Here is a 14,607-nt window from a genome sequence, read left to right as displayed (position 1 = left end):
CAGACGCGACAGCAAACCGAGCTGAGGAAACAAATTGCACCAAAAGACACTTAATTGAAACCGGTGCTGTTTCCAGAGGGCACCGGGCGGCAGGCAGGCCCTATCGTCCCTAGCACACCGCGGGGAAGGCTCGGACAGCCCCGGGCCCTCGCTGCCCTCAGCGCCGGCTCCCGCCTCCCGCGCTGCCGCACTGCGCAGGCGCGTCCGCCGCGGCCCCTCCCGCGCGGGTCCGGCGCGTGCGCGGGGGCCCGGCGCGAGCGGCGGCCATGGAGGGCGGCCCGAGCGCGCGCATCCGTGAGGGCGACTGCGCCGTGCTCAAGCGGGACGAGGTCTTCAAGGCGGTGTCGGTGCTGCGCCGCAGGTGAGCGCCGCGCCCGCGGCTCCCGGTGCCGCTCCGTGCCTCGGCTGCGGTTTGCGCCTTCCGCCCCCGCCACTCTCGGTGCGGCTGTGGCGGGCCCCGCCGGAGGGAAGGGGGTCCCGGTGCCGGTGCCGGTCGCTGTCCCGGTACCCCCGCGCCAGGCAGGAATGGCGGCCCCACGAGAGTCGTATGACAGGCGGTGGGAAAGGTTTTAATGTCGTCTCTGTCCCTGTGGCAAAAAAACCCTTAAACCCGGAAGATGTGCTGGCCGCATTGCTGATAGGACTTTGGAAGAGATTCCGGAGGTTTGGCGGTGCCGGTGGGAGCGGAGCCGAGCAGGGCGCCCGCCGCGGCCCTCGGTGTGTGTGAGGTGCTATTGGGGATCGGTAATTGCCGGTGTGTGTGAGGTGCTAACGAGGATCGGTAATTGCCGGTGTGTGTGAGGTGCTATCGGGGATCGGTAATTGCCGGTGTGTGTGAGGTGCTGTCGGGGATCCGTAATTGCTCCGCTCCGGCTGCTGCTGCTTTGGTGCCAGCAAAGCGCTCCCGTTTGTTCTCCCGGGCCAGCTGGCACAGTAGGAGAGTGTAGTGAGAGTCCCTGTAAAATCTGTGTATTGGATAAGTGGGTCCCAGCTATTCTAAACGAGCTACAGCTGCGAAGTCCTAAGCTGGGCAGCAGCTGTGGCTCATGAAGGTAGCTGGGATAAAAGGGGGTGGGTCGAGAGCCCTGGAGGAGCCTCTTTGAAGCCATGAGGACCTGCGCAGCAGAGAAGAGCTGCTTGGGAGAAAACCAGCTAGAAGGTATGGACTTTAGATATGATTGTAACAGTATGGGATTCTAGAAATATGAAATACAACAAGATAACAACAATTTGTGACCTCGACGCGATGGAGGTATGCAGCCTGAGAGCTGTAGCAGCCTGAAGAGCTGTGGAAGATAGGTATAGCAGCCTGAGAGCTGTAGGACTGTGGGAAAGGCAGCCAAGAGCTGCAGAAGAACATAGCTATTGAATTAAGGAGCTGTGGCAGCCAGGAGCTGCGAGAAATGGCCTTTGAGCAAGAAGATGTGTGTGTTGTACGAGGCCTTTGAGTCTCGGGATAAAACATGTATTGTAAAGGAAATGTATATGTTGTACTTGAATTATCTATATTGTATTTGAATACATCTGTTAGTAATAGAAAAAAGGGGGAAATGTAGTGAGAGTCCCTGTAGAATCTGTGTATTGGATAAGTGGGTCCCAGCTATTCTAAACGAGCTACAGCTGCGAAGTCCTAAGCTGGGCAGCAGCTGTGGCTCATGAAGGTAGCTGGGATAAAAGGGGGTGTGTCGAGAGCCCTGGAGGAGCCTCTTTGAAGCCATGAGGAACTGCACGGCAGAGAAGAGCTGCTTGGGAGAAAACCAGCTAGAAGGTATGGGCTTTAGAAATATGATTGTAACAGTATGGGACTCTAGAAATATGAAATACAACAAAATACAACAGGAGAGCGCCTGCAGCCCGGCTGGGAGGGCTGAAACTGCTGGGCACAGCCTGGGCTCTCCCCTGGCACTTGTGTAATGTGGCCAGGTTATTCAGTAGGATGGAGACTGAAAGATGCTGTGCTTGAACAGCACTGGTTTGAAAATGATGATGTTCAGTATTAGTGCTGAGTATAATTTGCATAATTACAGCTCATATTGGCAAGTTTTGACTTGAATGTGAGCGTGGCATAGCTCTGTTTGATTTGCCAAGATTGGTGTTTCCAGGGATAGCAAGGCAGTATTTGTTGGTCAGCCTGAAAGCTGAAGGCTTTGTGGATCCTGATTTTAGTGAAGGAAGATAAAATGCACACCTGCCTTGGTGCAATCAAAATGAAAAGGATGGTAAATTAAATTTCTTTTAATGAAACATTTCAAGGATTGCTGCTTGTTTTCTTCCTAGTCTTATGGCAAACGTTATTTCAGAGGAGCTTTGCAAAATACAGGACCATGCTCATCTTTTTGCTACTACTCTACATGACCCAGCTTGGATTTAATATATTTCTGACTTTCTATAAAATGATGCTGATAGGTGCTATAGCTTGATTTTATCTGTCATTTGAAAATTCTTTTGATCTTGAAAAAAAAAAAGTTCTTCCTATATGGTTTATTTAAGTTCCTTGCTCTTTTCCTGACCAGTTTCAGTTCAATGTGGGCTTTGTGGTTAATTTCACTCTTTGTCTTGTCCTGCTTTTCTTTGGGGATACACATGAAAATGTCATATATAAAGCTGTAGTTTAGACTCAAGTATAGTGGGCTTTAGATACATTAAAAATAATGCTTTAAGTATTACTCACTGTTCTGTTATTTCAGAAAAATAATTTTTGAGAAGCAGTGGTTCTACCTGGATAATGCTATCGGACACATCTATGGAACTACATTTGAAGTAACCAGCGGTGGAAACCTCCAGCCAAAGCAAGAGGTGGAAGAGACAAGCACAGGTATCCCAGGGGATTGGCAGTTGGAAAAACTATTTCAAATTCATTTGTTTCTTTGATGATACCAAAGAAATTGGGAAAGCTTTCTAATAATCATTTGTTAACTACATGCTGCTTATATTCTGTCTGTCATAGAAGTGCATGGTTTTGTCTTGTCAGTGGTTGCACTAGTCCTGTAACAAATAATCTTTTTAATGTGGGAGAAGATTTGAGCCTCAGTCTGGGTGATTTTATTGACATTCAGTTCTACCTCATATATTACATTTCCTTGCTTAGGCTGTCCTTTGCAAGGCCATGAAAAATGTGTGTTTAACCACGAGAAATCTGCTTTCTGTGACACTAAAATCATGTGTTTCTCCCACTTCTTTGGAGGTAGACTTTACAAATCTATATCCTTTTCCTTCAGAAACAAAGGAAGCAGGGACAGATAATCGTAACATAGTTGACGATGGGAAGTCTCAAAAACTGACTCATGATGACATAAAGGCTTTGAAGGACAAGGGTATTAAAGGACAGGTAAAAAATAAGGTTTTGGTGTCATTTCTGTGCTACCTTGATGGTTATATTTTAGTTTGTGAAAAAGGATGTTCTTTTTATCTGTGCATAGATTTCGTGCTTTTTCTTGGTTCATCTGGTGAAGTCTTTTTTTTTTTTGGTTTTACAAAAATGCTAAAGCTGTTTTCAGAGAAAACTTTATGTAAGGTTGGCAACTTTGTCAGAGGAGAGTAAAGAATAAATTTTTGTGGCATCAGAAGTCATAACAGATAAAAAAGTACAGCTCACATAATCACCATTTAGTTTTGCTTGTGTATAAGGTTCAAAATACTGTTTCTGTATTACAGAGATATTAAAATTGTGCAATAATTAAACTGTCAAAGGTGTAGGAAAAGATTATGGCCAAGCAGTGAAGATTTATCAAATGACACTGAGTAATAAACGTACCAGCAGTGTGCCTGCCACACAGGGGTGATGCTGGTTCCTTATCTGCACCTGGGAAACTCAGAGTGTTCCCAAGAGATCAGTTGTGTTCTGTTGGAAAAGGGGTTGGGATTTAAGCCTGCACCTTTCATAAAGTAAGGGATCTGTAAGCCATTTAAAATTGTTCCTAAGGCATTGCAGCCAGTTGTGTTGTGCACATTCTGTCAGGCACAGTCCTCTCTGCTCTTTGCTTTACCTTTCTAAGAAAAGCAGGAAATTGCTCATGCTTAGCTCAAGTTCAGCTTCTGGTTGCATCTTGCTCTTTGGAGCAGTTTTCTGCTTTTGCCTGCTGGGTCCAAGGAGTTTGGAATGGTTCCTGTGTTTCCATGGTTGTGCTGCTGGTTGTGTGATCTCTTGGAGAAGAATGTGCCCATCAGGCTGACAGCTCTGATGGTTTTTGTTTTCACTGTCCATGGCAGAAGATCCCTGTGACTTTGTGTGTCCTCAGCAAGCCTGTGCCATGCATCTCCTGTGCTTTTATTAACTCTGCTTTCTGGACTGTGACTAATACTCATTTTGAGCTACATTAGCAGCAATAGATATCATTCCTCCCTGTGTGTCTGTTAAAATCTGAATTCCTGTTTGTGAATGGTGTGTCTTGGTGATGCAGGACACTTCCCTCTTTCCTCACTGTAAATGTTACTGCAACATAAAAAAACCCTGCAAAACAACATAACCCAGGCACTGAATTTATTTTTTTCCTAGAATAAAGCAAAAAAGAAAGAGATCCTGTTTCAAATCATTAATCACACATGTTAAGTGTTTGAAGGAATAATGGCCTGAAAAGCCCAATAGGAAGTGAGGAATTCTTGCACCACTCTGTTGTTTGAGTAGGTTTTTGAAACACAGGGGGAGCTGCAGTGTCCAAATTGAAAATACTCCTTTTTTTCATTTGTCCCCTCCATGTTTAATAGAACCCATAATTTTAGCAGTTAAACTACTTGGATCACAGAACCCAAAACAGCAGCACTTTTGTTCTTGTGTTGCTGGCATGGAGATAAAACCCCAGGCAAGGAGAGTCCTGTGGGATTGGTTGGGTTCTGCTGGAGGTCCCAATGATCTCTCCAGCTCTAATCTGAAAGCATGAGGGAGAGTTGGGTTGGCAAAGGGGGGAGATGAGAACAGGGAGACCAAGAAACCAAAACTGGAATTCTGGGAAGACCTGGGAGCTAGAAAAGGGAAAAAATCAGGAGGAGTATTGCAGGAAGTAATAAATGCTAAGGAGTTGGACGTTGTGCGGGGAGTTGGTACAATAGGGTGGCAAAATTTGTGAGACTGAAAAAATTATTGGAATGAGGGAGATGTCTGGTGATTAACTGCATGGAACAGGGAAAAAAGGTACCCTCAGAGATGCTGGAATCAGAGAGACCCAAAGAGGGAGTTGGATTAAATGAAATATTACTGAATATTCCAGGATAAACATTTTCATTTCTATGATTTTTATGCAAAACTGTGTGATTAAATTCCTGCACATAGCCAGTGTAATGCCTCACTGGTCCTTTGGTTAACAGAGAGTGACTTTCCATCAGTGTCAGGAGAAGTTCATGCTATACATGCCTCTACTGGAAGGAAATATTTTCAGTGCTTGTTTAAAAAAATACTGTCTATGAAATGAATGAGAAATAAATGCTAGCTATAACAAAAATGAATTGTCTCTTCCAAGGAAATAGTTCAACAGTTAATAGAGAACAGTACAACGTTCAGAGACAAAACAGAATTTGCTCAAGATAAATACATAAAGAAGAAGAAAAAAAAGTAAGTGAATTTTAACTTGTGAAAAGTACTTGGTAATTCCCTAAATTGCTGAGATTAAAGTAAGACCATGACTATGTTTTTTACAGATATGAGGCAGTTATTACAATTGTGAAACCATCCACTCGCATCCTTTCAACCATGTACTATGCAAGGGAGCCTGGAAAAATTAAGTGAGTTTGCATATGGTTTCTTTTTTCAAATGACAACAGAAAGATAGTTTAATACTTTTTAAATACCTGCACTCTACCAAAGTATACAATACTCACCTTTCTTCTCTTTCCCTTGAACGTGAAGATTGTGATTTAATGAAGGATAATGTGATGCTGACAGTTAATTAATAGGGCAGAAACAGGAGAGCTCTTCTGCAGGCAGCACCAGAATTCACCATTTCCCTGACAACACCACCTTGCTAATGCCCACACACACAGAAGCTCTGTGGTTTTCTAAGGTACCTCTTACCTGCTTTGGTTCTGGCTCAGTAACAAGGTAACAGCCACTTACCACAGGCAGGAATTGTTGTCTTTAACCTGTCAGGGATTCAGAATCCTCAAATCTCCAGAGTTTAACAGCCTGTGGGTGACACTGGGGTCAGAGTCAGATGGGGCCTGGGATGACTCCAGGGATCTGGCTCTGTTTGATTTTCACCCACCTCACCTAAGAGATATATTGTTACAGACTGTAACAATATATCAGTATTGTTATATCAGTAACTGTTATATCAGTAACAGTGGACTGATACATTTTTAATGAAGGAATAGTAGATCTATGATGCTGGGATTTAAAATCTTCAACTACATGTTATTTAAGGCTTCTCAAACCTTCTTCCTTCTCCTTCCAACATCTCTGCCCTTGGCTGCTTTTTACTATTGAAGATTAGTTGTAATTTCTGTAGCTTTCACTGAGTCCCTTCAGTGCACGTGCTGGGTTTTGATCCTGGGTTACAGGTGATGCTGGCTCCTGCAAAACAGGTGAAAACCACAGGGGATTCCTTATTGGATCAGGAGATGCATTCATACCACTTGTTCTTTACAAAGCTGACATGCCAGAGAAAAAACAAACAAAGGTTGGAAAACTGCTTTCTCTGACTGGCACAGCACAAGATGCCCACTTTGCCATGGGCACCCTACTCCACATCCTGCTTTTGCTTTTCCTGGCTGATTTCTTGTTGGCTCCAGTTCTAGTTCTTCAGTATCAGCTGTGTAATTATGAGTTTTTGTGTGGTGACTCTGAAGGTCACTGATGCTTTTCCCAAACCTACCTGCAATCCAACTGCTTTTGGCAGGCTCCTGGGCTAGTGGGCAGTGTCTGTAAGCAAACTGATGTTTGTGCAATGCCTCTTGTCTTGCAGCCACCTGAGATACGACACCCTGGCTCAGATGCTGACTCTGGGAAACATCCATGCTGGCAACAAGATGATTGTCATGGAAACGTGTGCAGGCCTGGTGCTGGGGGCTGTGATGGAGAGAATGGGGGGTGAGCCACACCAAGGGGGGTGGAAATGCACACCTGTGGGACACTGCTGACAGCAGCACTCCAAAATGCTCCCTCAGCTTTTGAAATCTGCTCTTACCACCTCCAGGATTCAAGGAAAAAATTGTTTTTCCACTGGGGAAAGTTTTTGCATCAGTTGGATTTTTTGTTCAGTACTTAAAATAACATAAAAATGAGAATTAGATTTGATATAATTCTTTATATAATTTTTATTAAATTTATAGCCTTGTACATAGATTTGTTTTAGTTCCTCTCTTACCATTTTGACATTCAGTTCAGAAAAAGCTGTGAAGAGCTTGTATGGAGATTCTTCCCAGACACCTGGAAGTCCAGGAAAGTGAATGGCAGAAAACAGGAATAGTGCCACTGGAATTCTGACAGCACTGGAAGTGTTGCAGTTCCTCTTGTACCAGATTTAGTGTGTGTCTTTTGAAAGTATGTGACATTTCCTTCAGCTTATTCTAGGAGAAGTTTGGCTCCTGATTTGTCTTTGGAAGTCAGTTATCAGTTTCATTATTTTAAGACACCAGGTAGAGGTGACAGATCTATTCCAGGAGCCTGGAAAGGCAGGAGGTGATGTGCTGTGGGAAGCACACAGGCAGTGCTACTGCAGATTGGCTTTTGGCCATAGGGCTACTTCTTGAAGTAAATAAGATACAATTTTAGTTAACTAGTTATTTTTTGTGTGTTTAACATCTCACAGCTCTTTCTTTAGGGCCTGGATATTGAAGAAATTCTTTGCCACATAAGGCTCTTTAATTTAACTTTTGGGTTTTATCCAAGCAACTCCGTAAATAAGTAACAAACTTTAGAATTTTGCCTTTTAATTATTTATTAAATTAGGTTTTTCTAGCAATTTGTCACTGCTTCTGTGAGCTAACAGCTCATATATTAGAAGAAAGAAGCTAATATTATCTTCTGAGCTAATCCTTAGTATATGTTTAATACACAAATATTCCATGAGTTACCTTGTCCTTCTGTGTTTCAGTAACTGTTGTCCTTTCAATAAAGGTTTCCTACCTTGAGGCATATTTCCACAGCTTGTTAAATTTGATGGTTTGATTACAAGCAGGCAGCTTACTTCCTTTTTTTAAAATGGACCCTTCATTTAAGCATTTTAGAAAGAATTTTACATTTTTAAGAATTCTGGCTTTCCAATGTGTTTTGATTCTTTCCCTCCCACAGGCTATGGATCCATCATTCAGATGTACCCAGGAGGGGGACCTGTTAGAGCTGCCACCAGTTGTTTTGGATTTCCCAAACCTTTTTTTGATAATCTTCATGAATTTCCTCTCAGCAAAGTGCAGAGTCTCCTGTCTGGGACATTCAGTACCGAGACTCTGCCTGCAGAGCCTGAGGAGAATGCCCTGGTGGAAGAGGAAAGCAATGGCCTGAGTGAGGAGAAACAGAGTTCCCTGCAGGAAGCAGAGGAGGATCCTGCCCCTGAAGCACCAATGGACATCAATCCAACAGAGGAACAAGACACAATGGACATTAGTGCTGAAGATGTAGAGTTTAAAGAGAACAAAGAAAAAGAAAATAAAGAAAATGTAAGAATATGTCTTGTGGCTGCTCAGGTTTCACAACATCTGTGGACATAAATTTCTGCTGTCTGAATCAGCCCTGCTGAAATGCAGCTTAGTCAGGTGTTTAAGTGGAACTCTGGAAATTGTCTTTTGTCTTACATTAAGATTCAAAAACTGAAAATGCAGCCCAGGCAATAATGATTTGATAGATAATTACCAGTTAAAGTACCAACTGTTTGTTTTGTTGTTCAAAGGTTCGGGAAAAGCAAATGAAACAGTGGGAGAGAAGGAAAAAGCTGAAAGAAGCTGCAGCTTTGCTGAGAGAGAAGAATGCTGATGGGTGAGTCTGCTTAGAGCTGTCACACTTTGGGAATGGTGTTCCCAATTAAGTGCTCTGAAACATCCCAGACCATGGGGGCCATGGGATGGAGCAGAGAACTGGGGGCACCAAAGGCACTGGTTGAGATTTTTTTCTTTAATTTAAATGGCTTGAAATGATCTAAAAGTCAACTAAATATGAGCAAATATTAAAAATGCAAAAGATCTAGCCAAAGAAAGCCAGAACCCAGGTAGAATCTCATTCAAAATGACTCCCAAAAAAATAACAGGATTCTAATTAGCAAAGTAGAACCTGAGGTTTTCATTTCATTGAAGTGAAACTAAATTTGTTGTTCTGGGTTTTTTTTTTTTTTTTTTTTTTTTTTTAAATTAGATGTCTTTAGAAACTAATTTCATTTTTACAAAGGAAAAAAAATCCAAGCTTTATTTTACCTGCTTTACCCAGGATCAGTTATTCCCGAGGAACAATTTAGCACAAAGATTTAATATCATAAATTAAAAACAAACACAATCAATGTATTCCTAGAAATTGAGCTCCAAAATAGTGTAAGAGCATTTGGTGGGTGTGACTTTGTCACTGTGCTCTTAGCAAATGCTGGAGTGATTCAAGTTAACCAGGTAACATTAATTCAGTTGATTTAATAACATATTAATTTGTTTTCCTCCAAAGAATATTAGTTCACTGGAAATGAAGCTGTTCTGCTTGAATAAATTTTACTGCACATTTACTGGTTATTTTCAAATGCTTGTGTATAATTTTTGGGTTTTACTACTATGAAATGTTTTAACTCATGCTCATTGATATGCATCATGTAGCACATTTAAGTGGTACAATTTATAAACATGCAGAACCAGGTAATTCAGTGTTCCCTGAAGCACTGAAGAGCTGAAGGAGGTTTGTAAAAAGCTCTGCAGTTCTGTGTGGCAGGGCCTGTGACCATGGAGCTGCCTGAACAGTGGCAGTGTCTGGCTCTGGTTTCTGCTGTTTGCTGCACCATCTCTATAATTAATGTCTGTGCCTGACCTGGCAAAGGCAAAATTGATGTTTGACTTCACTTGTCATTTCCTTCCCTGTAAAATAGCACATTCAGTAGTTGATTCAGTTCTAGGAGGCCTGTTTAGTATTTGTCTCTTTATTTATTTTCAATCACTTTTATCCTTCTTTTGTCCTCTGTAATGCATGAAAGCTGTAACAAATGACATTGCTGAAGAGATGAGTGATTCCTGGCTTTAGGGAGGCTCCAGCAGGATGGGGGTAAACAGAATTTATGGTGCCTGAGAGCACTGTCCCAGAGAGCTGATCCCCTTTTTTCAGTCATCTGCCTTTTTTTAGGCACTGCTCCTTGAGATCAGGCACCACAGAAAACTTGGCATGGAATAAAAAATGCTTCAAATTAAGGACTAGAAACAGACAGGGAAAATAAGGGTTTGGGGGTTTTTGCAGAAGAGAAACAGGAAAAGGATAGGGTGCTTAACATTGGAGGTGGGGAGAAAGGTGGCACTTACTGGCAGAGTAAAGAAAAGCTGTTCATGAGGCAAAGGTGGGTACCAGCTTTAGGTACCTGAATTTAACAGTATTTATTACTGAATGTAGAAAATACCATTCCAGTTAAATTTCTACCTTCTGTGCTGTGGTGTGGTAAAACACTGTTTGTCCTGGATCTGTTGGTTCAATTCCTTTGGTGAGAGTTGAGGTCTGATGTTGGGCTGCTGAGGGGAAAAAGGAAGATATTCATTGGGTATTTGGTATTCTTTTAAAGAAGACTCTAGAGATAGATTGTGCCATTTTCCTGACACTGTGGAAGCAGAAATTTGTTTATAGGCACACCAAATGTTTGGAGTTAGACCTTGTCCCTCCCTCTGCCCCTTCCTGTTCCCCTCACCCAGTGCATCCCTTGTGCCTGGCCAGGCTCCCTGCAGGCAGCAATCTGTGCTGCCATATGAAAGAGCAGCACTTGCTTTTCCCAGCGTCAGCCCTCACTTCCCTTCCTGGAGTCTGGCAGAGCCCCTGGCAGTGCCAGTGCAGCATTCCCAGGCACAGGATGAGCCTTTCCTTTGTGGCTGCTTGGGTCATGATGGAGCACAACTCCTTTGAGGTTTGCATTGGAAATAAATGGTCTGCAAGGCCATGGCTGGCAAACAACCAAAGTGGGAACAATTGAAAAAGAATTATCTCACCTCCTTATCTCTGCTGTATTTACAAAATTGAACATCAATTTTTATCTCCCTTCTGCCAGGCAAGTTTAACTCTGCTCCAGTGCTGCACATTCCCCTGGAGAACAAATGTGAATTGGTGGGGCATCTCACTAGTTTCTGTACACTGTGAAGGAGTTTAATTAGCCCCTTCTTTCTGCACAAGCACAACTTAATGGCTAATTAACTAATTATCAACCATTTCTTGCAGTGTAGTTCAGCAGTGACTTTTTTGGATTAAAACTGGAGATGGTGGTAGAGAATCTCAGCCATCTGTAGATCCAAGTTATTGTGTGATGTTAAAATGAAGATGGAGAATAAAATACGAAGGCTTTAGGTTGTCAAGGACATAGTTTCTTTTTAAAAGGTTTTTAGTCATGCCTTTTAAGGATTTGTTCTCTATTTAAATATTCTTTTTAATGAGGACTATTCAGTCTAAAGAGTCATGACTGAGGTTACATTCTAAGCAACATTTGGCAGTCACAAAACTTAAATTGTATTTGCAAAATGGTCTTGGGGCAGAGCAAGGAACGTGAAATTTCTTAGACTGAGAATTATTGTGGAGCCTGACACAGCTGAAGTGAGTGCTCCTGCAATGCTTTTAATATTCTGCACTTTGGGGAGCAATGCTTCAGCCTTTTAATTACACCAGTAGGAAGTAATGATTTGTTTTTACATTTGGGGACTTGTCAGAGCAATGAAAACATGCTGATGAGACACTTTTAAGCTGTAATTGATTGCTGTGCTAAGTAGGAGGAAATGTCACTAGGTGAGCAGGTTCCAGAAGCAGAAAACTAACGTGCATGAAACTTTTTTGCAGCTTAATTGTAGCCAGCAAGTTTCATCCCACACCCTTGTTACTTTCTTTATTGGAATTTGTTGCTCCTTCGAGGCCTTTTGTTGTCTACTGCCAATACAAAGAGGTAAATCAGGATGTTACTGCAGCTGTTACAGTTCAAGCTTGGTGCCATTCTGCTGTGTAACCTCCTCTTTGGTTTTCCTAAGCCATTATTGGAATGTTACACCAAGCTGAGAGAAAGAGGTGGAGTCATCAACCTGAAACTGTCTGAAACCTGGCTGAGGAACTACCAGGTAAGGAGGGCAGCAGGGGCTGCCAGAACCAGGGAATTCTGGGGAGCAAAACCTTCCCTGAAAATAGGGGAGAGGTTGGACTGGCTGAAACCATGTCTGAGCTCAGGCATTTGCTCTGCCCTGGAGTAGGGGCTGTTCTGAAGAGCTTTAATGCTTCACTGTCACCAGTTCCAATGGAAAGACTTTACTTGCTTGCATTTCATTAAACATTTGCTGAAATATTTGTAGCAGAGTAACAGGGTTAATAATTCCTAGATGTGCACACAAGGTGGGCCTGGCCAGGGGTCCTGTGTGCAGGTGCAACAGTGAGAGCAGCACTGCAGTGTCCTGGACACAGGTAAAACTCTGGGACCTGCAGGGGCAGTCAGGGCAAGGAGGGGGCACAGCTGGAGGGACAGTCCCTACACAGAGGTGTGCTGTGCCTGCAGAAAGGTGACAGAACTGGAAATCACTGAATCCCTTCAGGCTGCTTTGTGCAGCAGCTGTGCTTTCTTGCAGAGTACCTCACTTTTGAGCACATCATGGCATTTCATGGGTCTCAAACCTTGGCTTTATAATATAAATTTAATTTATTTACATAGATATTTATTATATCTATATATCTTTCTGGTGGTAATGCCATGAAGAAGTAGCCAGTGAGGCAGCAGCTGTATTATTATGGATTTCTATAACTGGATTCTCCCCTGCAGCTACTTCAAAGATAAATACACTTCCCAAAGGGCTGTTTGTTGTTGTGGCTGGGAAAAAAATTACATCCTATCCTGCAAGCTGAAATGACTCAACATGATGAGCACACACAGAGTGGATTTTCACAGGTGCTGGCTGTGGGGTGTGTTCTGGGTGTGCTGTGGTGTCGTTGTTTGTTTTAAAGGTGTTACCAGATCGCAGCCATCCCAAGCTGACCATGAGTGGAGGTGGAGGGTACCTCCTGTCTGGCATCACTGTTGTCTTGGAGAAGGGCAAGTCTGATTCCAGTAACTCAGAGGCACTAAAGATGGAAGAGCCATCATCTAAAAGATGCAAACTTCAAGACCTTCCTTGTTAACATTTGGAGAATGACTCATGGCTTAGATCTCAGCAGTTTAGTGAAAGAACAAGTCCTTCCTGTGCTGGTGGCAGCACAGGGCTGTGCCTGTCGTGCATCTGTCAGACACTCAGCAGAGCTGCAGGAGAGGGAGGACTCACCTGCTCCTTAGCAGTTCCCATCATCTGAATGTCAAGGAAAACCCTTGGGAGCAAACATCCCACTGAACTCATAGGAACTTCAAGAGGGAGAGAAGATCAAAAGCAGACAAAGCCTCAGTGTAGACATTCTGTTTGTTTGTTGCCAAATCTGAATGTGAGGTAGTTTTTTAAAAGGCTGAGTTGGAATCAACACATCCAGCTCAGCTTTCCATTCTCCCAGAAAGGCAGCAGAGGATTCCCCTCAGGATTGCATGTGGTGATCTGCTCCACATGGGACACAGAACTCAGCTCTGTTCTGTGATTTAAGAAAGTGGAATAAATAGGAAAAATCATATACTTTTTTTTTTTTTTCCAAAGGAACAATAAAAAGAGGAATCTAATAGTAGAGATGACCCCATGCTTACAGCATGACTCCACATTTTTCTGAAATAAAGACAGAGGAGAAAGTGCATGTTCTTAAATTAAAATACTAAATATTTAAACAATGTCACTATTAATATTGTCTGTCACTTTCCAGGACATTTTCTGAGAGTTGCTGTATGTTTTTAAGATATGACTATTTTGGAAACTGCTGTATGTATATTTATTTATTCTACTGTTAGATCTTTCAGATGTTGGGCTTTTTTTTATTAATTTTTTTTAACTTTGCATTTGCCATTTCAATTAAACTACAGGGTGTTTTTCCCTAAAGAGATTTATGTTTTCTCTTTTCCCTCTTTTTGGGAATGAAAAGGTCCAGCATAGGCTTTAGGAGGACAATATTCTGCTGGCTGCACCCCATTACACCCCAGTGGGAGCTTGTAGGGCCAGGAGGGCTTGGCCTCCATTCTGGAACTCCCTCATCAGTGTCTGGACAGAACCTGGAGCTTTGGGATCTAGTGCTGAGACTCAATAAAGCTGTAAAATTCAGTATTTTGAGTAATGCTCTTTTAGGGCAGCCTTAGCTGAAAACAGGTTCTATTTCATGGAAAGAAGCAGTTTAGGGTTCCCCTTGGGAGAACAGGTACACTACATCTTCAGGTTTTATCTACCTCTGCTTTTTGTAAACTTCCCAGTGTTGTTTTTCTACTTTTTGGGAAGTTTCTCTTCCCTTTTCTTCTCCTCCTCATGTGAACAACTCATAAAAGGAGAGGATGATAGATTTCACCATCTCTTCATTGTAGACAGCTGCTTATCCTAGATACTGTGACAATAAAAAACAATGACATGGGAAAAACATATTTGCATAATAGAGCA

The 14,607-nt window shown here is 42.6% G+C and overlaps 1 protein-coding gene across 6 annotated transcripts; it reads left to right on the top strand.

Moving 5' to 3' along the window:
* Positions 1–217: 217 nt before the first annotated feature.
* On the top strand, positions 218–14,070 carry TRMT6 (tRNA methyltransferase 6 non-catalytic subunit). Of its 6 annotated transcripts, none has more exons than XM_058802006.1 (11): positions 218–361; positions 2,688–2,815; positions 3,219–3,328; positions 5,454–5,545; positions 5,632–5,715; positions 6,894–7,018; positions 8,222–8,586; positions 8,817–8,902; positions 11,915–12,017; positions 12,100–12,186; positions 13,058–14,070. In XM_058802006.1, exons 1-11 carry the CDS (start codon positions 267–269, stop codon positions 13,229–13,231), a joined length of 1,449 nt encoding a protein of 482 aa, XP_058657989.1. In that variant the 5' UTR covers positions 218–266; the 3' UTR covers positions 13,232–14,070. The 6 variants fall into 6 exon arrangements, with proteins under 6 accessions (XP_058657989.1, XP_058657991.1, XP_058657995.1 ...); XM_058802008.1 differs by lacking the exon at positions 13,058–14,070 and adding an exon at positions 12,442–13,031; XM_058802010.1 differs by lacking the exon at positions 218–361 and adding an exon at positions 1,104–1,159.
* The last annotated feature ends 537 nt before the right edge of the window (positions 14,071–14,607 follow it).

Source organism: Ammospiza caudacuta, chromosome 3 (assembly GCF_027887145.1).
Source record: "Ammospiza caudacuta isolate bAmmCau1 chromosome 3, bAmmCau1.pri, whole genome shotgun sequence".
NCBI lineage: Eukaryota > Metazoa > Chordata > Aves > Passeriformes > Passerellidae > Ammospiza > Ammospiza caudacuta.
The sequence above is the reverse complement of the archived record's forward strand: the minus strand, read 5'-3'. Positions and strand labels throughout refer to the sequence as shown.

What these genes read in the sequence shown, in the direction of transcription:
- TRMT6 (XM_058802006.1), top strand. Translation starts at nt 267, where the DNA reads ATGGAGGGCGGCCCGAGCGCGCGCATCCGTGAGGGCGACTGCGCCGTG. An exon ending in ACAAGGGTATTAAAGGACAG is followed by an intron (nt 3,329 to 5,453) that starts GTAAAAAATAAG and finishes GTCTCTTCCAAG; the next exon opens with GAAATAGTTCAACAGTTAAT. An exon ending in ATAAAGAAGAAGAAAAAAAA is followed by an intron (nt 5,546 to 5,631) that starts GTAAGTGAATTT and finishes TGTTTTTTACAG; the next exon opens with ATATGAGGCAGTTATTACAA.